This window comes from Fukomys damarensis, unplaced genomic scaffold (genome assembly GCF_012274545.1).
Source record: "Fukomys damarensis isolate Sample0158 unplaced genomic scaffold, DMR_v1.0_HiC HiC_scaffold_21, whole genome shotgun sequence".
NCBI classification, from domain to species: Eukaryota; Metazoa; Chordata; class Mammalia; order Rodentia; family Bathyergidae; genus Fukomys; species Fukomys damarensis.
Genome location: NW_022900933.1, coordinates 32,918,013 through 32,945,038, shown reverse-complemented (window position 1 = coordinate 32,945,038; position 27,026 = coordinate 32,918,013). Strand labels below are relative to the sequence as shown.

Below are 27,026 nucleotides of genomic sequence, written 5' to 3'. Positions count from 1 at the left end.
TACTTAAAAATTTGCCAAGAAGGCCAATCTTATATAAAGTGTTCTTAGGTCAAATAAATAAGTGGCTGAAAGAAACTTCTGGAAATGACAGACATGCATAGATTGTAGTGATGATTCCACACAAATTAATAAGGTGATGTTTTTTAAAAAGAAAAAGAAAAGCCTTTGATCTACTAGCCAGTTTTTATATTTTCAAGTATTTTTATATTTTATTTTACTTTCATTTTCATTTTATTAATTTATAATTGATTGCGAATGGGGTTTATTGGTCATCAGCAAGGGTTCTATATGTAAGTCCTATAATTATTGCTTTGTTGTTGAAATATTTATCTTTACCTAATTGATTTTGATAAACGTATTGCACTTTAGAAATATTATTTTTTTTCTAGTTATCTTATCAGTAGGAAATATTGAATTCCAAAGAATTAATCAACAAGGAAACAGTGAGGGTACAGCATAGAGTGGCTTCTCCCCAGACCTACTTCTCTTTTTCAAGGTAGGTGGGATCATGTGACTGGGCTCTAGCCAATGGAATCTGAATAGAAAAATATGCACTCCTAGACCTGAAGCATGAAAATCTTCCATGTACCACATTTTATTTTATTTTCCTAACCACCAGAGAGTTGCACATGAGGGAAGGTGCCTGATCCCTGGGCATCTGCATACAAATCCCCTTTTTCTATTAATCAGTATAACCGCTTACACCTTAAATGAATGAACAATGATTTTTTTGTGCTAAGTTGCTAAGATTTATCTGATAGCATCTTGTATTACCATAAAAATCTTTTTAAAAAACACAGTATAGTAATTTGACTCTCAGAAATCTATTATAAAGAAATAGTCTAAATGGACAGAGAGTTAAGCACAAACATGTTCCTTGCATATTAATTACAAATGCAGTATACTGAAAATTACTGAAATATCCAACAGTAGAAATGTTTGTGAATAATATGTTTAATAAATAACATTTATTTACTCAGCACTTATTATTGTCTGGCACCATGCTAATACAGTTATATGCATTATCTCAGGCCCTAACTTATATATTAGACTGTTACATCTCATTCTATAGATGATACAAATCAAAGAATTATGGTTTAAATAACATTTAATAAACTCACGCAGTGAGTAAATGGCAGATCTGAAACCCTGGTCTGAGTCTAAAATATACATTGTGAACCACTATTTCATGAAATATAAAAATGCAGACAATCTGGTCAAGACTTACTCCAGGAACAGAGGCTATCATCTGCTTGCTCAGGATTGTTGACTCAGCTAATTTGGTTCCTGCATCTGCACAAATAAACTAATAAAAAAGTGAAAGGATAATTATTTTCAGAGTACTTGGACAGTAATAGATAATTTATTATTTTATTAACATAGCTTAAATTCATTAATGTTTACTTTCATGACAGTCTGCCCTAGATACATCAGATTTGCTAATCAAGATAGTTCATCCCCATCAGCAAAGAACCAGCATAAGCCCAAAGACTCTTACTTTACCCAGAAAACCAAGTGGTACTGATATGGTGAATACAATCAAGAAAGAAATAAACTACATCAGCATTGTCAGAATTACTCTAGAGTCACCTCTGTTTATCCTGTGGCACTTTTTAGAAAATTTCTGTTGACATGCACTCATGGATTTTCATGACTTCTATCATTAAAGCATACTCACATATTCAGAATGAAACCAGAAAACTGATCTCAGTGTGAGTAGCCCACATGTTTCTTCCTCAAGGGCCCTTAGGGTTTCTCTTCCTCCCCTCCCACTTCATTTAATGCCTCCTCTGCGTTGAGCATGACCCTAGTTCTGCCCCAAGCATGCACAGGACTTTTCACACACTTCCACTGTAACAGTCACCAAATTAGGATGCAGTGACCTTAGAGTCTGTTTCTCAACCTTCCACAAGCTCTTCAAGAGCACGGACATGATGCACCTCTCCCCAGCACTACTTTAGTGCACAACGTCCTGGAGGGGCTCAGTAAGAGTTTATGAAATCAATTAATCAATAATGACTTGAGATCATTATGGGGATGGATTTACCATATTACAGTTTCATCTGCTTCATTACAGATTTTTATTTATTTATTTATTTTGGGGGGGTACCGGGATCAAACTTGGGTTGTTGCTCTTGCAAGGCAGGTGCCAGAACCACTGAGCTAAATCCCTGGCCCTCATTACAGATTTTGACAGGTGTTTCCTATTTAACATCCAACTACTTACTTATGGTTTTAGGGAAAAAGTTAGACTGCAGTATTTGCTATGAGTAATAGGCTCCTGGTTAATTTCTCTTTTAGGCCTCTGGGCAGTGTCCCTAGAAAGTTTGGAATCTCAAACCATTGCTATGTGTAGTTCAGAGACTCTGAAGAAGTTTCAATGCCAACAGCTTTTTCTTCTCATCCATGTGGAAGTCACAGGGAAGTTGTATGGGTTAAGACTAGGGAAATAATACAGGTTCCAGTAGTATAAAAACCTCAAGAGCTCTGGAACAATGGAACAGAAACCATTATAATGTCAAACTAATCAGAGGTCCAAATCTAAGCACCATTCCTCCTTGGCAGGTTTTGGCTGATAACATATAACTAAACCAAAGGCCTTCTGCAGACAAAGCCCTTAGATGTCTTCCTCGTGGTCAAGAGTTGGTCTTCAGGTGCAAGAAGTATAATCCTCCATGTAAAACACTTAGGTTTGTGGGGAAGGGCACTAGACAGGCCTATTCTGAGAGTGATGCAACAGGAATGGACACAGATCCCATTTTAACATTCTTGGCATTTCTATTGGTCTCAAAGCTCATTAGAAAAGCTAATGAATCTGCTTGGTCATTTACTATGAATAGGCAAAAAAAAAAAAAAAGTAGCAGCCGGGAATGCCTACAAATTTTCATTATTTTATTCAGGACTTATTGCTATTACTAATACAAGGAAATGTAAATAAATCAGGTTTAAAAATGTTGAACCTTTGGCTTTGACCAAAATCTGTGGGTTAAAAATAATAAAACTGAAGTATTTGGTAGAAGTATAGTGTGAAAAGAAGGAACACTCTCAACCCAACCTCCTGGCAAATAATGCATGTTTTCCCATAAAACATATTTGCAAAGCTATCTGAATTTACAATCTGAACAAACAATTTATAACTATATTCCAAACCTTTGTCAGGACACCAGCATTCATTTTAATTAATCTCTTTACAAAAGAAGTGCATTGCACAGCTAAGAGAAAACATGGGGAAGATAGGGCATTTAATGTGTAAAGTATGGTAGTGCTTGGAACAGCTCATTTAGGAATGGTTGCAAGTCTTGGGTCTCCAAAGTGTGCTTTGATGTGCTAGAGGCCTTTGAGGACAAGACAGGGTCTGAGAAGAAGCAAAACTTCAACCTGTCTTCAGAAGATGCCTTTCCTATGTGCCACATCAAAGAGGACCAAGAAGCACAAGTGAACATGCCCACAGAGTTACAAGCACATATCTATGAGGCTTGTATCAGGAATGGCAGTTTGTCCTAGAGAGTGCCATGCAATTTGGCTACCCAAAAAGGGCTTGGAGATCTGTAAACTTTGTGCTAAGTACAACTTCAGCTGAGAAGTCAAACACTTTTCAAAATGGTTCTTTCATTTGAACTGAAGTGTTGAAGGCAACACTTTTACTGAGGCCTTTTCCCCATTGAAGTCAATGGAGGGAAGGACAGAACATGCAGTTACTCCTCAGAGAAAGCACTTGTAAATCTGCCAATGTGTCAGTAAACTCCACTTCAGAGATGGAGCAAAAGAGTATTCCCTCCTTTTTCTAGCTCTCTGCATGATGGGGTTATAAGCACATATCTATGAGGATTGTATCAGGAATGGCACTGTGGCCTAGAGACTGCCGTGCAGTTCTGCTGCCCAAGAAGGGCTTGGAGATCTGTAAACTTTGTGCTAAGTACAACTTGAGGTAAGAAGCAAAACACACTTTTCTAAATGGTCATTCATTTTGAACTGAAGTTTTGCCGGCAGCATCTTTAGTCAGTGTTAGGGCCACAGAGTGCCAGGATCTGAGGTCAAACTAAAATGTACAATTTATGATGATTCATTCAAATCAAAATTAATTTAAAAAACACTCTAAAAGTGATGAATGTGTCTCAGAGAAACTAGCTTAAAAAAGAGAATTGAAGTACATGAGCTTCTAAAACAGTTCATTATCTTTTAGTCCACTCTATTTCTACATCATAAGTACAATTAAATCTTTAATAAATCTTTCTCTCTTCATTTTATTATAGCTGCCAATGATAAACTGGAAAAAAACTTCATGTAATTGTATAGAACTTTTCAACATATAAGGATATATCTAAAATCAGATGGGGGCATGTTAATTTCTGTAAAAGGAAGAACTCTATACTTCCAGAAAGTAATATTCCAGTGAAATATGAACTCCTCTGTAAGTACAAAAGAAACACGATATCCATTATGTGTCATTACTAAACTCATTATCAAAATGATACCCAAAATAGTATCTCTACCTTTTATCCCATGGAGTAATAGGATTATTACCAACTCAACCAATATTAATAACTCAAAAGTAACTCTGTAAATTAAAAACAACAGTCGTACCTCTGCCAGTTCTTTGTCCTCCAGCCCACAACTAACCTATTTTTAGAAGAAAACCTTTTACAGATATGATTTCTCCTAACTTGAATATGCAGGTATATCCCACAGAGTGGAGGTGGTACATACAAATTATGAAAATATCTACTCTTGACACATAAAAGGAGCTGAGGAAATTCGTTTTGATTTTAACTTAGTCTTTATGGTAACTTTTAATGGATTATGGCTCTATTAAGAAAACTCTCTTTTAATCCATCTCAAGAATAAGTATAATAACCTGTTACGAATCAAATATCTATCACAAACCAGCAGAAGAGAAAAACGTTGTAAGGCAAGGCCAAAATGTCAGTAGGTTTGAATTAAAATAATATGACAGTGTATCTGTTCAAAGTACAGAAGGAAAAATAGTTGACAATTTTAGATTCTGAAAAAAAAAAACCAATTTGATTTGGCAAATTATTTCTTAACTCATGCCTTCATTTTTATTTTTATTTTTTTTGAGACAGGGTCTCACTATATAGTTGAGACTGACCTGAACTCACTATATAGCCCAGGCTGGTCTCGAACTCACAGCAATCCTCCTGCCTCAGCCTCCCAAGTACTGGGATTACAGATGTGGTATGCCACCACACCCGGCTTCATGCCTTCTTTCCTTCAAAAAAATTTCATTTGAGTATTTAAGGCTATCTAACTTCATCTGTAAGTAAAAACAAGTAACAGCAACCATGGCTAGAAAACCTATACAATATATGAGGCTGGAAAATTTCCCATGATGCCACGCATCCTGGAGGAACTTACAAGAATTAAAAACAGATTGGTATCTTTTGCTGCCTTGAAATGTTTACACTTGAGTGAGCCCACATTCTTGAGCACTGTCCTATAAGGTGTCTCTTATACCAGAGTGTTTGATAAACAACAAAGGCATGGCCTAATAGAAGAATCTAAGTTTCCATCTAAGCAAACTCATCCATCTACTACGGTATTAGAGGAGAGCTAGATGAAATGCCCAAGTCCCTCTGTACAGGGTAACGAGTGAATGGTAAACCCTGTATTGGAGCAACTGATTCTTTTCTCATTAATAAAGCCAGGGTCATTCATAATGGATCGTCAGGTAAGTTTTCCTACCAAATTATTGTTTTCATTTCTGTTTCCAAATTGCATTTAAAGTTAAACAGATACCTTCTTGCTGCCTTCAAATGCTGGTCACTGATCCCCATGAGGAAGGTCCATCTGTTCTCACTGTCCATACCATAAGCCTTGCTGTCCAGGCACCAGGGATGACACTGCCCATTAGCAAAAAGGAAAGGTCCCCTAGAGCCCAGCCTAGATCTGATCTAAGACAAGCTACAAGGGTGCAAACAGCCACCTCCACTACCCTTTAGAGAATAGCTCAAGAACCCAACCAGACAAGGACAACAAAAAAGGAATTGAGAAACTACAGAAAGATGCACAGCTCACAGAGAGACAAAGGTGTTTCTCCCTCCCCCCATGGAAGACTTCTCTCCATGACTTTCACAGAACCTCAGAGCAGAAAAGGAAACTGCTCCACTGTTAAGGTATCTCACTTTATTTCTCTAATTAGTAATAAAAATCATTTAACTCCGAAAGTTTATAGAAAAAGAATGTGTTACTTCAAAAGGCACGATGTTTTTTTTGTTTGTTTGTTTTTGCAGTACTATGGATTAAATCCAGAGCCTTCACATGGAGCTTTATGCCCAGATCTTACTAAAATTTATTTTGAGACAGGATCCCCATAAGTCATTAAATTGCTCAGGCAGGGCTTGAACTTGCAATGCTCTTGGCTCAGCCTCCCAGAGTGCTAGAATTAAATTTTCTTTGTCAGAGAGAAGGCTGAGACATTCTTCATAAAGTTGTTCATTATGGGCAAAATCTCAAAATGTCTCCAAAACACCTCACCAACTTGAGTAACTTCACAATTAACTTTTAAAACTTAATAAATTAATTATATATATTTTATACATGTTTTATATTTATACATATATTTTTTGTAAAAAGATGAAAATATTACGCTTGAAATGGCAGACGAAAATTAATACATTGAGAAGAATATACTTTTCCCCTCTTTCTTCCTAAGGTTAATTTTTTAAATTTATTCACCTAACTGTGATACAATAATCACTGTTTTCATGGTTTCCTTAAGCAATGGGTAATTTAAATGTCAGTGTTCTTTTGCTGTCTTACATGTACTTATTATGGTTGACTAATATACTTCATGGAAATTCAGCCTCCAGCAGTTACAGTATTGGGTTCCAGATCCCAAAAAGATCAGCCATATAGACCTGCCCTGCTCAAGACTAAGGGCAATTAAGAAAACATCGTCCAATACTTACAAGAAAGCACCTTCAGCACCCTGAATCCTAGGATTTGTTTTGAGTGGACATACCCCCAACTGGAATGCCAGCAGAAGCAAGGGACTTTCAGATGCTGCCAACCCGATAACATTAAATCCCTCCTGGGTTGTTTCATGAAGCCTTGTGTATCTACCAACTCTAAACCAGTGGAGATCCCCTTCATCTTGAAGGTTGGTTGTGTCAAAGTCACTTATACGCAAAAGTGGTATTGCCACTGACACGTAAGTAGGGTGGACAGCTCATGGCAATCCACTGGGAGAAAGCACAGTTTGACTGTCCTCCAGAGCACAGATAGCTTCTGGTTGTGGTCTTGTTTCTGTCCTCCTCTTGGGCTGTCTAGTACCTTGGTACAATGGGAGCCATTTCATTCTGATTACATCACATTCAAGCTCCACTGCGTCATTGTCCAGCATTCACTCCTTGTTGTGCTCACTCTTCGAGAGCTTCAATGTGCCCAGACAACGTCAGATGACTACAGTGAATGGTCACCAACTTTTTATTAAATCTCAAATCTTTGAAAAAAAAAACTGACTTCTGGTCCTAGTGATTTACAGCTCATGTCCAGTTCTTTAAATCTAGTCTCAGCCATTGTAAAGAGCAGAGTCTCAGCGTACCTGAACCTTTGCTGGCTCCTTTGGCACTCCTGGCCTGCTTTTTGCTCAGCCCCATCCTCATGTCATGGTCCTAAAATGTATTCCATATTCCTGCCTGAATCTCTCCCTTCCCCTGAAGTCAATTCACCTGCTGTCTAAGCCCAAATCTCAGGCAGACATCTGTCTACACTCGCTAGTTGTGTGTGTGTGACACAGCTCAAACGCTACTTCCTTGATGAAGTTTTCCTCCATTTCATACAACATGAAGTGGGATCTTGCTCTCAACTTCCCCCTAGGTTCTAAGGCCTTGGTCTCCGTTTAAGTCTTCCACTCATGGGACTCATCACAGCCTGTCTCAAGAGATCCAATGATGCATTTGTGCCTAAGATGCCCTATTAAGCACACAGGGAATGGAAGCCTTCAGCCCCTCAAAAATAGTCGTATATCCAAAAGCATAATAGTTGCCAGTTTTCTGGAGCCTGCCTTGTAAGTGTTCAAGCTCCTATGCCTCAGTGTCCCATGGGGGCTGACGCGCCTATCCCCAAACCCTGGCTGGATTCAGCAAGCCCTGCCATTGACTATCTCTGGCCTGGCCCACCCTCACCTTCATAGAAGACTCAGCAACTCTCCCGTTCATCAGACTCACACTTAGACCTCAGCCTCCTGCCCATCTTGGCTGCTTTAGTCCTGCCTCAGTTCTGGCAAGAAAGCTGTCCCCCCAACCTAATGGATCACACATTTCTTAAGGAATGAAATCATGATTTCACTCTTATTTTGTCCCTCACAGAACTAGTCTCATACTAGGAGCAAAACAACAAATAGTCTTTTTTATTTTTTGGTCTTCTTTAACAAGTAGAGGTCCCAAATGCCTGTATTAATTAGATCTTGGCTTATGTAAGATATATTACTTCTCATCTTTGGACAAAGACCTTTGGTTTTATGCACATCCTCCAATTTCTCTTAATTTTGCCAAACAGGCACAGATTTCATGAAAAGTTTTACAAATAAAGCATAAGCCTACCTGGACAAGTAGAAGGAGGTTTGTATCTGGTAAAGGAGATTTGAGCTTTAGGGCCTGCAGAAGTTCTAGAACAACACTACGAGATAAGTAGAATTTATCTCGTTCCTAAATAAAACAAAATAGAAGAGATAAGCAATTTTAAAAATTCAATTAGCATAGATATGCCAAAAGTTTCAAAAAATTCATAGATCAGAAATAAAAACACTATTTAAAAATGTACTGTGGGTTGTCCTTAAGAAATAAAATTAAAACTAAAAGAAGACATTTTTGTGTGAATAAGTTTACTGAAGCAATGAGAATACATAATTTAATAAATAGCAACACAGTATATCGTAAATAAAAAAGCCACAAATTTTCTTCCCACAAGGGATAGATTCAAAGAGCTACATCAATTAAACAAACCTACAAGTGCTTTTTTTCAATACAAAACCATTTAGTGAGAAACGTACAACTCTTTGAAAAGCTTCACGTCTTATCCAAGAAACTCCCTTTTTTGAATGGACTGATTCAAGCATATAGGAAAAGAGAATGAAATATATTATGCACCTACCACACCTTCATAAAATCATATCATTTTGCTTTATTTGATTTATCCCTTTTCATAAGTAAAACATTATTGAAACAGTTAAAGATACCTATCTAGCATTTCTTGTTTCTTCCTTCCTCCCTTCCTTAATAGTCACTATTCTGAGTTTATTATTATTTTATGCATTTTTACACTTTGAGTGTAACTACAATGGTAATTTGGGAGTTTCTGTTGTTATTTGTTTGCTTATTTATTCTACAGTACTGAGGATGGAATCCATGGCCTCCCACATGCTAGGCAAGCACTGTACCACTGAGCAACATCCTCAGCCCCATGGTGACTACCTATGTGCATCTCCATTATAACATTTAATGTTGTCCTACTGATTTTTTAACTCTCTATACTGGTATCATATTACGCATATTTTTCTGCAACTTGAAATTATTCACTAAATTATGCTTTTGAAACTAATCCCTATTGATAGATGTATCTCTAGTTCTTTCAGCAGCTCGTTGTATGAATTCAATTTATTGTATAAATCAGTCTTCCTGTTGCTGATACATTAGATTGGTTTCAATTCTGTAAGCCTTCTTATTATCAAATATATACACATGTAGAAAAGTACACAAAATATTAAATGTACAGTTAAATGGATCAAGATGGATTTAACACTCCTGAAATCACTACCCAGGACAAACAGAAGCACATGACAAGCACCTTAGAAGGCTCTGCGTGTCCTTGCTTGATGCTCTTATAAGTAAGTAACTAAAGTCTCTGTGGGTCTGCATTCACTGTCTTTTCCCCTCTACTTATTGCATTTCATTTCCTTGTGGTCTAGTTCTTGTTGTGTTCTAGATGCTTTATGTAAAAAATTATTTCTAGAAATAATTTGCAATGTGAAATGTTATTTTTTTCAAAGAGCTTTATGTTCGTTTCTGCTAGGTGCATGAAGGCAGTGTCAGACCAGGGTTGCCTTAATTAATTTAAGATAAGCTTTGTAATATCTCAGTTTCTCTCACTGCAGGACTTAACAGTGAGTAGTCATATATACACGAAGACAAGGCTACTCCAGTGTTATCTTTATCTTGTAGCTCCAGTCAAAATGATGTGGGTCTGAGGGTGTGGCATCAGGGTCCCCACTATTTATAGGTCCTAGATTTTGACTTGTGTCTCCCTAGTCTCATGCAGTTTCCAAAACTGCAGCTTTCAGATACATCTTCTCAACTGATAAACACTTTTAGGGCAAAACTGGCCTGCAGTGCTATTCTCACAGCTCTGCAGATCTTGGTCTTGTAATTTCTGTATATCTGACTATCATTTTGATAATTTTAAGAAATTTAAAGAAAATATCCTGCATACTTAATTTTTTTTATGTTGTGGAAGGATGGGTTCAAATGATGGAGCCCACCACTATTAGAAGAGAAAATCCAGGATTTTTACTGTAATCATTCAAATTCATAGATTACTTTGAAAGAATTAGGTATCTTTGTTATACTGGGTCCTTATCTTTGAAAATGAGATCTGTCTCTATTTATTTCAATAAAATGTTCTGATTCTTTCCATAATGCTCTTGCACATTCTGAGTTTATTTTTTGTTGCCATAATATGACATTTCAAAGTACATTTTATAATACTTTGTAGCTAAACATTAAAATGATTTGGGTTATGTGCTTGCATCTAGCATCCTTGCTCCACTAAAAAGGTGCCTACAGGTTCTCTTTGGTTCACTGGTAATCACATCATCTATGAGAAATGAGAGTTGCAGGTTTTTTTCAGTTCTTCTACTGATGATTTCTTCTTCTTATCTTGCTATACTGAGCAGAGCCTCTAGCACTACAATAAAGAGAAGAGTTACATGGCAGTCTTGTATTTAGAATTTTAAAACAACTACTGGCATTTTACCCTTATATATAGTGCCTGCTAGGGATTTCTGGTAGATCTCCTTTTATTAAATTAAGGAAATTCCTTTCTGTTCCTAGTTTGACAATAATTTATGATAAATGAGTGATGAATTATAAAGACTGCCTTTCTTACATCTGCTGAAATAGTCCTTCAATGTGGTGACATTAATAGATGTTCTAATATTTAAACCATTGTTACACTTCATGAAAATCCCAACTAGGTCATGAGGTTCTATTTTTAATGCACTGATTTGCTATTATTCATTCAGAATTTTTTCATGTATGTAGAACACTGCCCTATAATTTTCCTTTTCTTCATTGCTCTTGTCTGGTTAATATCAGGATTGATCTCATAAAATGTGTTGGAAAGTGTTCTTTTTTTCTATCCTGTTAATTTATATAAAACAGAGATCAGTTTGTTCCTAAATGTTTATAGAAGTTGTCTCTAAAGTTGCAATGGTATTTGTGGTTAGGTTTTTAACTACTGATTCCATTTTTAATCATTTAAGTCTAGCTGATTTCTTCTTTTTCTTTTTTTCTGATTGTTACATATTACAATTTTTTAGAAAAATGATCCCATTGTCCAAGATTTCAAGTTTATTATTATAAAGTTGGTCATTTAAAAATCTCTAATATGTCTGCAGTAACTTTTCTTTTTTCATTGCCAATGTTCTTTATCTGTACCTTTTGCCTGGTGTTCTTGGTCAGTCTTTCCAAAGGTTTGTCTATTTTATTAGCCTAATCAGAAGGTCACCTTTTTACAACTTGGGACATAGCTCAGTTGTAGAGCACTTGCCTAGCATGAGTGAGGCTCTGAGTTTGATCCCCAGCACTGAAAATAATAATAATAGTTAATAATAATAATAATATCATCTTTTGGTTGTACTGCTCCTCTATTTTATCTGTTTTTAATTTAACTAGTTCCTGCTCTTATCTTATTTCTTTCCTTAAATTTTCTGTAGCTATCCTGTTATTGTAATGTAAGTTGATTTGTTTGGTTCATTTAGCTTTTCTTTTTGTCTAATAAAAGTATTAAAATGATAAATTTTCTTCTAAATATCTCTGTTGCTTTAACTGTCAAAGTTTGGAAGGTAGCATTGTTGAGATAGGGTCTTATGATGTAGTCCAGGTTGGCCTTGACTCACTACGTAGCCCAGGCTAGCCCCAAACACACAACTCCTGTCTCAGGCCCATGAATGCTGGGATTACAGGCATGCACCACCATGCCTAGCTGTTGAAGATATTATTTTTTGGTTATTGTAAATATTTTTCTAAAATTTCTTATATTATTTTGACCTTTGAATTACTTAAAAGAATATTTTAATTTCCAAATGTAGAAGACTACAGACACCATTCATGTGAACTAGAAAGAATACACACACACACACACACACACACATACACACAACTGCAAAACCTGAAGAACTCTGAGTTTTAGGGCTCCGGCATTCAACATTCACACATGCACACACACACCCTCAATGCCTCATCACACACTCTACAAACACCCCACCCTTGCAGGTAAAGTAACTGTACAGAATCTGATGAGGGGATAAGATTCACACATTTATGAATAGGGGAAAGTCAAGAAAAGAATCTCAAAAGTCCCTGGGATGTAGTTGCAGCCAGCTATCGTTGTGTACCAGTGATGTGTACATGTGTACTTCCCCAGGTTTGCAGGGCAGTGCACGCTGATGTGGCTTTATGGATGAGGATCCTTTTCCAGCTGCTCTAGAATTTAACCAGGAAGCCAAATATCTACACTTGCCTCAATATTTAACAAAATTTATATGCAGAAGATGTGAATGGCGTCCCTCTAGACAAGGAGCCCTTGTTCAGGCCACCTTTGAACATTATGTGCAATAATAGTTTTATTGTGGATTTACAATTTAATGATATTAGGATTGGAGAACCTGGTCTCATGGAAACCAACTTTCTAGTGTGTTTTAAGACTTATTTTGTAGCCTGTTACTTACTCTGAATTTCAAAATATTCCATATTTTTAAAGTATTTTCTCAAATTGGTAGATTCAAAACTCTTACATCGTTGTGTTGTTCAGATCTTCTACAGACCTAATTGTTTTTCATCTGCTTGATCTATCAGTTACTGAAATAAATCTCAAATCTCTCACTATGATTGTGAATTTGCCAATTTCTTTTTGTAGTCCTAATTATTAGTTAATGTATTTGAGACTATATTATTAACTCTATGGAGTTTTAGAATTGTCACATTTTCTTGATACATTTTTTCTATCAGTATGTGGTGATTTTCTTTATGACAGGGTTTTGGTTTTCAATGTAAAGTCAGTACTGACTTTAGCTTTCTTTCATTAGTATTTTCTTGGTGTATCTTTTTCATCCTTTATTTCAAACTTTATCAGTTCCTTTAGATGTGTATTTTATAAATATCATGTAGCTAATATATATATATATAAATATATGTATCTATATATATATTTTTTTTTTTTTTTTTACTTTATCAGTTCCTTTAGATGTGTATTTTATAAATATCATGTAGCTAATATATATATATATAAATATATGTATCTATATATATATTTTTTTTTTTTTTTTTACTTTATCAGTTCCTTTAGATGTGTATTTTATAAATATCATGTAGCTAATATATATATATATAAATATATGTATCTATATATATATTTTTTTTTTTTTTTTTACTTTATCAGTTCCTTTAGATGTGTATTTTATAAATATCATGTAGCTAATATATATATATATAAATATATGTATCTATATATATATTTTTTTTTTTTTTTTTACTTTATCAGTTCCTTTAGATGTGTATTTTATAAATATCATGTAGCTAATATATATATATATAAATATATGTATATATATATATTTTTTTTCTTTTGTGCCAGGGATTGAACTCAGGCCCTGAGCTTGCGAGGCAGGTGGAGGAACCTGAGCCAACTCCCTGGCCCCTTTGTAGCTCAAATTTTAAATCCAACTGACAATGCCATGAGAGTCTAGTAGTCTTATATTTATTATAATTATTGAATTTATTATGATTATTTGGAACTTACTTTTATCTCTTATTTGATCTTATTACAATTGTAATTCATTTTGCACAGATTTCTCTAATTCTTTTTGTCTTGACTAAATTTTTATTTCCATTTTATTCCCTACATGTTTGGAATTTACACATGGTACTTCTGACCTTATGAGATTACGCTTAAAAATTTACATGTATTCTTAAGAGTTTAAAGTTATTCACAATCTCAGGCTTTCTAGTGAACAGTAATTGAATGCATTAATTCCAGTCCCCCCACTACACACGACATGCACACACACAAACACACATTCATACACATCTCACAGGTTATTGCTGTCCAATAGTTCAGTGTCATTCTACTTCTATACCTAATATTGTTACTGCTTTATATTGTCAGTAATTAGATTTCCACACTTTACCAATTTCTTTAAATTTCCTTCATATGTTTTATTCTTTCCTTCTTAGTTCAATTTCTTCCTTCTCTTCGTTCTTTCTCTTGCCCCTGCTCCTATTCCTACTTTTTGTGGTCCTGGAAATCAAAAGCAATGTTGTACTATAATCCCTCATCCTTTTTATTTAAGACAAGTTCTCACTAAATTGCCTAGGTTGGCTGTGAACTTGTGATCCTCCCGCTTCAGCCTCCCAAGTACCTGGGGTTACAGGCATACACCATCGTGCCCAGCATCAATTTCTTTCTTACTGTAATATATCTTTAGAAATTGTTTTCAAGCTGTGGTTCTGCCACCTGCCTTGCAAGTGGAAGGTCCCATGTTCAACTGCCAGTACCAATAAAAAAAAAAGAAAGAAATTATTTCTGTCAGAATCTATTAGAAAAGATCTTATTTTCCTGGCAACACTCTTATTTGGTTATCATTCCTGAATAATATCTTAGCAATTAGATGAATAGTTTATTTTTCTTATCATTTTAAAGACTTTTTTCATTATATTTGGACTTATAGGTGTTTATCTGAAGTTTATTGTTAGTTTCTCTTTACACTGTCTTTTTTCTTGGCTTCTCAACATATTTTATCTTGGTCTTTCTGATAAATTTTATCTATTCATTTCAGACTGGGCCACAAATAGGTATAACTTTATTTTTATCATCATTAAGGCTCATTGTGCTTTCTGAATCAGAGAATTAATTTTCATTGATTCTGATATTGATTAAAAGCCCATTTTGCTTCTCTAGAACACGTATTAGATATGTTATATCTTGTCAACATATCCTTTATTCTTTATCTCTTTTTGCTGTGCTCTAGGCAATTTCTTCAGATCTATTTTCCATTTTACCAATTTTCTTTTTAGTTGTGTCTAATTAGCCTTATTCATTGAAAAACTTTTATATCCAGGAATATTTTTCATTTCTACAAGTTCTATTTAGTTCAAATAAGTCTGGTTCATTTTAAAAAATAACCAGATATCTTTCTGTGTTTTTTACATCATATGCTTATTGTCTGATGTATGTTTTCTAACCTCTACTTGAATTTTCATATTGGAAGTTCTTGGGGAAAATAATCTTGCTGTCTGTTGACTTTGCTTATCTAGTACATGGTGGGTTATTGCCCTACTCCCCCTACCCTCCTCCTTTTCTTTTTCATCTTCTTCCTCCTCCTCCTTTTACTTTTTCTTCTCCTCCTCCTTTTTCTAGTAATTTTAGATTTCAAGCTCATGTTCATCAGGATTTTAACTGCAAGAATAACATTAGGGCTCTGTGGATAACATATTCCTCAGGAGAAGTTTCAGGCTTGCTTCTATTAGACATTCCAAGGTTCAGCACCAATAACTTGCTCAGCATCGATGTTATTCAACTTTTCAACTCAGAGGCTCCCAGAGCATGAAGGTGTTATAAATTCAAATTCTAGACCTTTCAAAGATAGGCCTTTGTTTACCAATTCTGATGTGAGACTACAATTATTCTACGGCTCCCAGGCTGAGATAGATACTATTTCTTCTCATCCCCATATTAAGAATATGTTTTTGACAAGCCACCCTTTTACCAAATGTGTAGCCTTTCAAGGGTTCTGATTTTTCTGCTGAAGAATTCTCAGCTCCAACTACCTCCTAGAACATTCCCAAGACTTCACCTTCTTTCCTTGTATGTACTTTAAATTTCAAGCCACTGAGTTACAAAGACAAAGGCGTTCTCCATCCCAGAATGCTTATATGCTTACCGCTCTGGTTCTCTCTTTCTCCCTCCCTCCCTCCCTCCCTCTCTCTCTCTCTCTCTCTCTCTATCTCTCTATCTCTCTCTCTCTCTCTCCTGTTTCATCCTTATAAAACAGCTATATGCTTAAAATCATGCCTCTGCTATTTCATCCAGAATTCTACTTTTTTAACTGGGACAATTTTCAGATTATCTAGACTTCCAAAAAAAGAAGGCTCTAAAGGTTTTACTTTTCCATGCCTTTTCTTTTGATTATAGAAGGGAGAAGGCTCAAAAAAGTTATTTATTAACTATTCCAATAGTTTCTCAATATCAGTGAGGAAGATGGAAATACTCTGGGTGGAAGCTTTCCATAAATAATAATCATTTTATAATGGAGAAGTGAAGGAAGGAGAACAGGAGAACAACAGCAAATGAGAGGCCACTAAAATTACAATGGAATATGAGAAGACATGATCTATAATGAAAATTCAAAACCATGAATATCTTGACTTCAGAATCCTGAGAGATCTCCTGTAATCAATACCTGTAGTTCCCAACACATAAACACTCATGATTCTTTCTCCAAAACAAGATAAAATTTAAACAAATCAAACATAAAGACAAGAAATAAAATGAGTAACAAAAATTAAATTTCTTTTATTGTATTTGGTGTTGTGTTACTTTTTTAAGTGAAAAGGGAAGAAGATATTTTTTAAGAAGGATGTGAAATAATATTATCTTAATAGTTAGAAAATACATTGCTCCAGGCAGGGTAATAATTTGTAATTAGAAGGGCCAAAGAAAAAATTATTATGGCATACTTATCAAGCAGAATGGACACAAGTTGTACAAAAGAAGTCAAGGGAGTTTTAACTAGGAAAAAAGGCTTGTTATAAAATTACTTTTATAAAGGAAATTAAAGGGCTTGTAAAAGTGAAAACATGAATAGAGGAGCATTCTGCATATTCAAGAGGGAAAAACAGAAATAGAGACTCCATTGAAAATAAACTTGGGAAATTTGGAAATTAAAGGGTGCATGCATATTCTTCTTCAGTACAAAAATGCTCCTAATATGCCCTGCCTCTTGGTTTTCTATCCAGACTGCCTACAGATTCCAATACAGCTGCTGTATCTAAAAGGCAAGCAGTACTTTTCCACTTTCTCAGTTGTGGAGAAAGGGGCACTAAAGATAATTCAATAGAAGAACCATGATTAAGGCAAGATGACAAAAGATGAGATTCTGATCTCAGAGGCCAAGAACCCAGAACTAGGGAGAAAAACAAATGAGAACTAAGGCTTTTACAAATGACAGGCCAGTATTTTTCTATTTTGAATGGAAAATTATATATAGTGATGGCTCGCTTACTAATCATGGGATAGTGAACTTGAAAAAGAGGTTAAGAGGTCCATTAGCCATTCACTCAGTCCATTCAAAATACCTCTTGTACTCTAAATTGTAAAACCTCCAAGTCTATATATTTTAGACACATTCATGTATATATGTGTAAACTATTTCCTTCCAATGATATGCATTAGACCTTAGCAGAATTACTCATTATTAACCATATTAAAACAATTAATATAACAGAGACTTGAGACTGAGTAGAAAGAATATATTTCTGTTGGTTTTCAGTTTCATGAGAACATACACACAGGAACATACCTTCGTGAAAGCTCGGTAACACAAGCCACACAGCTCCACCAGGTAAGCCAGAGTGAAGACAGCATTCTGAACTACAAAGCTAAGGAGTTTGGAGAATGGTTCCAACAAACTCTGCAATGAAATTGGGGCCAAATAAATTGCTGATTCATTCCTTTAAAAAAGTATCAAAGTCTTATTCATTTTATCTACTGGAAACATTCTTTTGTATTTAAAATCTGTTGCCAGGTAGCTAATCGCAGTCCAATAAAAACAGAATTGAGCATTCAATCAATAGCTTAAAGAGCATGATTTAATCATTTTATTGCTCAAAAATCCATTTTTCCATGTGACATAATATATAAACCTACCTAACTGCAAGTATCCTATCCTCCTGTCTACTTTAAGCAATCCATACCCTGTGAGGTTTGCATTAGGGTTTTCCCCTCTATTTCTCAGAACCTCTGGGCATCTATGGTTCATGAGAACCACACTGTCCAAAAGCCCGTCTTCTCAGTTAATTAATAGGAACCACCTTGTTCTTAAGGATCCAAGTACTATTAGTGTAGGTAAAAATCCAGCCTCCTGCCAATGCTTATCAGATAGATATTTGGTTTGACCCATTTGTTATGGTTTGAATTTGACATGTCCCCCAAAACTCACATCCTAAAGGCTTGGTTGCCAGCTGATGAGCATTTGGGGAAATGACTGGATCATGAGGATTTTAATTTCATCAAGTGAATTAATCCATTGATGACCATAATTTGATGGAATTATTGAGAAGTGATAGAAACAAGAGGTGGGGCCCAGTACAAAAGAATGGATCACAGGAATATGACATTGGGGACTATGTCTGATCCCTGGATCCCTTACCCTCTGAACCTCTCTGCTTCTGGCTGCCTTGAGAGGAAGCTACTTGGCTCTGTCACAAGTTTCTGCCACGATGTTCTGCCCTAATGCAGGCCCACAGCAACAGAATTAGATAACCACGAACTAACACCTCTGAAACTGTAAGCCAAAATAAATCTTTCCTCCTTTAAGCTGTTCATGTCAGTCATTTGCCAAGTGACAGAAAGCTCACTAACATACTATCTGAATCCCACCCATAAAGGGTCAGTTTCATTCCATAGCTTTCTTAAGTCATTTAGAAACATTTATTGAGCACCTACTACATGTTAAGCAGAGTTTAATGCTTTCATAACACTTTATCTCATTCAAATTTCTTACAATTACCCTGGGAAACAGCACATTATAATATAGTTAATGATACAACCGCTTGAATCTGTGATACAAGTGTTTTCAAATTCTAGCTATCTGTGACATTAAATGACAATCTCTCTGAAACATAATTGTCTTCTCTGTAAGAAGAGGAACATAATGGTTCTGTCTCCTTAGGATTGTTTTAAGAATTAAAGAAAATAATGTAAAGTACATAAAGATACATGAAGTGCGTGGCAACAGTAAGCCCTTCATCCATGTTAGCTGCAGTCTTCCTAATTAATCCTCTGAATGGTTAGTATCCCTTCCTATTCTGCAAATGAGGTAGTTAAATAGTCAAGTGATTTGCCTATGGCCATACAATTGTCAAATGAATTCAAGCCCATATTGCAGGGAAACTTTCCAGAGGTATAATTGCTCTGTAGAGATGTAATTGGACTCCGAAAGACTCCCATGCCATGCCTTCCATTACTTTTCAACTTCTATAGTCCTGAGGGTCTGGATTATAAGGGTAATAAAAAGCAAAGCCAGAATATGTAGGAAAGTAATGAAGAGGAAATAAAAGTCATGAATATTCTCTCCCCTAGAAATAACATGCTGATATATTTCCTTTCTTCATTGTGTACCAGTTTACTTAGTTCAAATCCTATGTATATAAATCACACACTTTTAAATGACAATATAATAAGAAATTGTCAGTGCTATTTAATTCTTTGTAATCATCCATTTTAATAGCAAAAAAGTCACATTTTACTATGAATAACACCCCAATAAATATACTTTTGCATGAAATTTTCATTTTCTTACTTAGAATAGATTCTCAGAAAAATAAATTACTAAATCAAAGAATATGAGCATTTTTGAGTCTTTTCTGTATTGATGGAAAAAATGAATTCATTACATGTTAGTTGCTCCTGAGAATAGAAATTATGCTTTTCACTTATTTTCACTTGTGTACTCACCAAAGAAACCTATATGATGCTTCTATATAGAACATTTTTAAAAACTTTTTGTGGGGCTGGGGATTTAGCTCAGTTGTACCACACCTGCCTTGCAAGCACAAGGTCCAGAGTTCGGTACCAAAAAAAGCCTCTTTGAATAGCATGTTTGATTCAGTGTTCTTTGCTCTGTATAAAGACTGTTGTTTTCAAATGCTGACAATGGATGAGTAGAGATGGGATATGGATATGTGTCACATGCATGGATAAATAATCCAACCTCATTGATCAAAAAGAGAAACCTGAATTTAAGACTGTATAGAAACTTATTCTTGTATCTACCAAACCAGCATGATGATGGGGCAAAAGGTACAAAAGTAAAACAAAGGAACTTGGACTCAAAGGACCTTTGTTTAAATCTCAAATCTTCTACAAACTACCTTGGCCAAGACATTTCATATCTCTGAGCCTTTTTCATTATCTGTAAATGAGCAATTTGAGCCAAATAATCTCTGTGACTTTCTACCATATACTGTGAAAGCAAACAATTACAGGTAAAACAAGTCACTGGTATATTAACTAGTAATTACAAGCTATTGCAATATACATGGTTACACCATCCCATATAATGTAGCCCAGAGAGGTAGCCGGGAATGCAGCAGTGAATGAGACACAGAATTGGACTTCTTGAAGTTCATGGTCTCACTGGGGAGGCTTCCAGACAGTGTAAGTGCTAACACTTAAAGCTCAGGCAAGTATTATGGGAACTGACATGAGAGGTAGTTGCTATAGATAGTATGAGCATTTAAAAAGATCTGAAAGGAATCTTGAAGAATGAGAAGAAGAGGTCCAGAAATGTAGCTTAATGTGCCTCCATCTGCCTCAGAAGTACAAAGTCCTGCATTTGATTCCCAGTACCCCCACAAAAAGTTCTAAACACAAGGTCAGCCATAAGGTAAGTATTAAATAAACAGCACTTGTTTTTATAAGGTTGATGATGCTGATTTTAAAAGTGCATAGGATGCATGGGGGATGTGACAAGCAGCCAAGGACTAAATTAGAAAGGTGGTCTGGTAAATAATGAAGTAATTTTTAAAAGCCACATTATTCTAAAAGAAGTGAGAAGTTATCAAAGATTATTAAGCAAGGAACCAACACGATGAATTCTGTGTTTATAAGCATCACCTAATTAGTAGTATGGAGTATGGATTGGTAGGCATGGCCCACAACTAGGAGGACCAATTAGAAACAATAGCACTGTGATACATTAGACACTGACCTAACAGAAGTAGAAGGAGATGGAAGTGAAGGCATTCAGTATGCAAAAATTATGACTGCAGTATTGCTACATGCCTGTCTTTTTAGATTAAAAATAACTAAATACCCAATTGGCTATGTTTTTCTGAAACATACATACCCTTGTGGCATTAGTAGAGGGTATCTTCAGGAGGCAAATCATAATTCTCAAACTGGAATCTAAAGAACACTGTGAACAAATATTGAAAAAAGTAGAAAGTCAGTTCCCTTCTTCATTGATCTTTTATTTCAAATACTGTCTGTATTTATCTTAGCAAAAAGAAAAATCTAAAATATAATTATCTCTTTATAGTTTCTTATGCTACATATTCATGTTGAAAATAAGCATTCTCAACTTAAAATTTTTACTAAAACAATCAATTAAATAATATTAAACAATTAAATAATTAAACATAGCTCCTAAACTACATTTCAAAGATGTAGCTATAGAATTAAATCATACAAAATTCTGGATAGAGAACTGGGTGGATGGATGGATGGATGGATGGACGGATGGATGGATGGATGGATGGACACACAGACAGGTAGATAATAAATGTATCCAACTCTAAAGAGGTACACTAATTTGTGAAAGGTCATGTTGGAAACAAAACAAAACTTAGATCTATTCTGAAAACATTAATCTAAATAAAAACCAGTTTCATTTGCTCTTTCTCTGTTGTGAAAAGACATCACAAAACCTGGGGGAAGACAATAAAATTTCAACAAGAGAAAATCAATCATACCTTACAAGTCTGTTAGAGTTCTATTTTGGCAAGTACATCAAAATATACTTTTTTAATTGGGTTGAAGAAAAAAGTGTTGCAACAAGAATAAAGAACAGTATTATTTAACGCTGTAAATATATCTCAATAGGAGGCTACAATTCCGTTTCTGCTGCTGTGTATTATATAGCCTTTTTCAGATGGTGCCAACCAAGCCAGTGGTTCTCCAAGTGGAACCCTTGGATCCAGCAGCAAGACTATTTCCTAGAAACTTGTTAAAATTCCAGTCCTGAGGCCCCACTCTGTTGAATAAGAAACTCATGAATCAGGCCCAGTAATCCATGTTCTATTAAGTCTTTAAGGACATAGATGCACACTTGGGTTTGAAATCCACTTCTCTAAATGGGCAGCAACAAACTATAGCTCATTCAACAGCTTAATGTCTCCCTAGAGATCAAACACAAAATAGAAGCAATACCCTAATCTGTGTAGATATGACCTAGCAGGGGAAAATCTCACACAAATCCTAAATGCATTTCACAAGTGTCTTCTAAAGAACCACTGGCCTACTTAATATGCTCAAATACCCATTGGAGTTAATGTGACATTTACTTACTTTAATCCAGCTGCTCAACTGGCTGCTCATCCCCCCACCCCATTACCCTTATCACTGATTTAAAATTCAGGAAATGTCATCACAGAAGATCTGGGAAGATCCATGAGGCTTCATCACCCACATATCAGTGATCAGCAAGTGGAGTAGCGGCTGACCTGTTGTAGGATTGATGCTCTGCAGTTCTCAGGAGTCTCAGTTCTCCTATTAGCTTACCTCACTCCACTTTGCTCAGTAGTCTTCAGGCAAGGGCCCTATGGCCAGAGCTGACTTACACATTAGGTATACCAGTTGTTTACAGCAGGCAATACTTTCAAGTTAAATAACTCAACTATCACATCTGCACATAGGCATCTGAATCTACCATACTGCCTCACTCCTTCTCTCAACAGTATATAGCTTTAAAAAAAAAAACAAAATAAAATGGAATACTACTCAGCCAGAAAAAAGAATGAGAAATTAGATTCATTCGTAGGAAAATGGATACATTTGAGGATATACTCCTAAGTGAAATAAATAAGTCACATGTATAAATACTGAACAGTTTCTCTGGTATGAATAAACTATTATAGTACATAAGATCCTAATGAGATAATTGACAATGTGAAATAGGAAGAAAAGGGCTAAAGGTGTAGGGAAAGTGGAAAGGGTAGGGGAAAGGTAATAGTGGAAAAGAAAAAATAGGAGAAAAAAGAGTATATGGCTTTCCTAGCGACGAATTCCCATGATGATGCCCCCTCAGGGGAGGTTCTATGTGTTAAAATGTGTGCCCTTGATTTTTTACATGTATATTTACAGCAGCCACATGTACCCACGGTTTCAAAGTGCTACTCTTTCTTTCTTGGATTTATTCAGCCAATCTAGATTTGTGAGAGAATGCTAAAGATCTTTCCTTTGCACCTCTGTTTGTTACTCAATGCAGCACAAAGAAAACTAAGGGCCCCTGAATGATGGTCCTTACATTCCCTATTAGTAATATCTTCCAATTTAGCAAAGGTATTATCAGAGGTGGTTGATCTTCATAACATTTTACATATATACAATACTCATTTGAGAAGTGGAGCTAACAACATGTAACTTCACTTGTCAGATTAATAAATGATTCACTGTGTTCCAATTTAAACGCTTTCATCTGTGAGATGCACAGAAAAGCACAAAATACCTGGTGGAGCTACTGATCAAAGACATAGCAATACCACTACCGACATCTTTTCTCCTTGTTCTAGAGACACAAATGCCTTTTCCTCAGCCCTGTTTTAGAAGCATTTGAGGAGTCTGTTAATGGAAAGAGCACTGAACTGTGCCAGAGAGGATTTGAGTGAGTTCTAATTCTTATTCTGCCACCACTAAGCTATTTAAGCAAGTAGCACCACCTCTCCGAATATGCAATCCCCTATATAGAAGATGGGGCCTGGGAAGAATGAGTTGTACAAGTCTTCAGCTTTAGTAGTATAGTGTCTATGTTTTCATTTAATGGTCCCATGTTGGTACTAATCCTTGGACTAACATTGTTTTCAGGTAAGTTACTTTGTGTGTGTTCTTACAAGGTGGTATAATATTGGGGGACAATGACTCCAATAGAAATATCATCTTGGTCTTACAAGTACTTTGTTCACAGATAATAAGCTACCACTTCTCTTTAGATAATCTCTAAAGTTAAAACTTTACATGTCTGGGCTGTCTTTAGACAAAATTATTAATTTATTTATTTAATATACACCTGAGAAAATGTGTAGCTAAACACAATCTACTAATGTCTGACTTTTTAAAAAGCAGCTAAAAGATTGTGCAATCACAGAGAAAATTCATATCAATAAGCCCCTCCATATTGCCGTCATTTTGTAGTATTTGAAAAAACAACTTGAGTACTTCTCTGCATTCCACGGCAGACAAACCTGTCGGGATACATTGTGTCACCCAAGACTGCTTCTTGTGTTGTTCTCTGTAAGCAAATGGCCAGAAAATAATCAAAAATGAAATCCTAGGCTTTGCTTACCTTCAGAGGTAAAACACAAGGCAGCTTGGCAAAAAATGTCTGAAACTGGTTGCTGATTGTGGTCCAGAGGCTACTAGGAGAATCCATGGGCAAAGCTTCCATGAACGTAGCAATGTTTTCCAAACAGCGTATCATAGCACCCCCTGCTGGTAAATTCTTTTTGTTATTTAGACCCTAAAAACAAAAGCATAGGCAATCAAATGTTGAAAGAGTATGGGAATTCATTCAGATAGATATTTGGTGGAGTCACTCCCCTCCCCCCATTAAGTTTATTGGTACATTTAAAGCTAACAATACAGTTACATTTATCATTGGGATCTTATACCTTAACATGACATGTCTTGTTGATGGAGTCACTTTTAAAAATCACATATAATGCTATAAACACATGGTGAGTGCCTACTATATCTTTGTAATGGGGAGTAAGTAGAGAAAACTTGACATGTTCAAACAAACTTCAAAGGAAAGATTGATGATTTTTGACTCAATGAAAAGTGAAATGTAAACAAGAAATAGGAAACATCTTCTAAGGATCTATAACTGGCATAGTTCAGTTCTAAGAAGACAGATTGCATGAAGCTCACTGGAAAGAACTGTCCAGCCCAAAGAAAGGAACTACAAATTACAAAAGCAACAGCTTTCCTTCTAGCAAAATACTAGCTAAGGGTGACAGCAGTGGAGCTGAGATTTGAACCCTAGTCTCAAGTAACAGTCTATAAACAGTGGAGCCATGCTGGAATCTCAATCTCTCGAAACAACACTCCACCATAATTAGGCAGTAGAGGGTCCTGGAATGTGAGTCTCACCAAAACAGTATGTGCTGCTCCACCCACCATGGCTCAAGTCCAAAAGACAGTTCTGCAGAAGGTGAGTGTTCATCCCACCATCCAATACTTAGTTGAGAATGTCTAGAAGCTTAAATGAATAGTAAATCCATACAAAATTTAAATCAAAATTTTAAGTTAATGAATGGGCTTCTCCCTCAGCAGTACTGTATGGAGTGACATTTCAGCTGGGACGTGGGGTGTTATTACAGCAAACCTACCTCCAAGAGCTGACTGAGAGCAGCGATAGAACTCAACTCATTGAAGTCCATGAGCGACGTGGCCAAGGTCCGTAAAAAAGTTCCATCTGCCAAGTGAACAGTCAGGTTTAGTAGTGTTCTGGTTTCAGGGCGGAGCCAGGTTTGTGGTGTCTGGAACCTCTGGGCACCTTACCTTTGATGGTACTCTGGAACAGCTGTGGGAAGATGCCATTGGGGGCCAGCTGATGGAAGATGCAGCGCAGGAACTGCTTGGCCACCCCTGCTGCATTGCCAGGGACCATCATGCTGTGTTTGAATAGGGAGAGAGATAGCGTGGGAAATCATGGCAATGAGCATGCACTTATTCAGAGCTTAGGCATTTACATCCCCATCTTCTTGTGCAATATCCCATTGTTATTTTCATCAGTGAGTTGAAATAATCTAGCCAAGCCTGATTCCTATTAACAACACATTTTTTAGAGAAAACCATGAAATGTCAAAATGACTTAGTCCACCTCTCACAAAGTATATAGGAAGGTTCCAGGGCCTCAGAGGAAAAGGAGGCCTGCAAAGGTCACATGTCCAGAGCAATCAGAATTAGAACTTTGTGTGAAGATTATCAGCAAGATCCTCCCAAGAATATGTATTTGGCTATTGGGAGAACTGTTCTGAGGAAAACTGCCGTAAGGGAGATGTTCATTCCCACTGGGAGATCAAGGAAATTTTCTTGGGGCATGTGAGCTGGTACTTGTAAAAAGGGTAAGACTGTCAAAGGTTCCATTTCCCCTTCATCCATTATATACTTAATGCATGTCAAAAAGGAGAGTCAAAAGAATTTTATGTGGTTCTGTTTCTTAAACCATGGTACCAGAAGACAGGTTTTCTGAAGGGTAAGTTATCAGAAGAAGAAATTAGAACCCAAACAAATAAAGGGTGAAAAGTCCTGCTTGTTTTATTATATCAATTATTGCCACCGTATGCCATGTGTACTCTGAAATGCTGGAATAAGACCAAAAACCTTATTTGGAAAGAAATAACCCTAAACTTTACAATAACTTTCAGAGAGCAGAGAAGAGACCCTTTACCAATTTGTTTTATGAGGCCAGCATAGCCCTAAAACTAAAGTCAGACAAAGCCATTATCAAAATAAAATATAGAAGGAAAACTTTTAAATGCAAAGAGAAAAGACCAATGCTCCTCATAGACATTGAATCCAATGATAGATTAAAAGAATGGTACATCACAAGCAAGTAGTATGTATCAGAAATGTAAGAATAGTTTAATTATTCAAAATTCAATGGATACAATTCAATATATTAAAGAATAACGTCAAAAAACCTTTTGATTATTTCAATGTATATAGAAATACATTCAACAAAAGTTCAGCACACCCCCAGGACTTAAAAAAAAAAAAAAACCAAGAAA

General features: G+C 35.9%; 1 protein-coding gene across 1 annotated transcript in view; it reads right to left on the bottom strand.

Annotated features, from left to right (window-relative positions):
* Unc79 (unc-79 homolog, NALCN channel complex subunit) overlaps window positions 1–27,026 on the bottom strand; it is a 211,737-nt gene that overhangs the window by 29,905 nt on the left and 154,806 nt on the right. The window contains exons 40-46 of the mRNA XM_033766768.1: window positions 25,795–25,907; window positions 25,623–25,708; window positions 24,578–24,751; window positions 21,365–21,433; window positions 17,816–17,926; window positions 8,565–8,669; window positions 1,229–1,306 (exon numbers count right to left, since the gene is read on the bottom strand). Of these exons, the coding sequence (XP_033622659.1) occupies window positions 1,229–1,306; window positions 8,565–8,669; window positions 17,816–17,926; window positions 21,365–21,433; window positions 24,578–24,751; window positions 25,623–25,708; window positions 25,795–25,907 (736 nt within the window). The remainder of the gene's footprint in view (window positions 1–1,228; window positions 1,307–8,564; window positions 8,670–17,815; window positions 17,927–21,364; window positions 21,434–24,577; window positions 24,752–25,622; window positions 25,709–25,794; window positions 25,908–27,026) is intronic.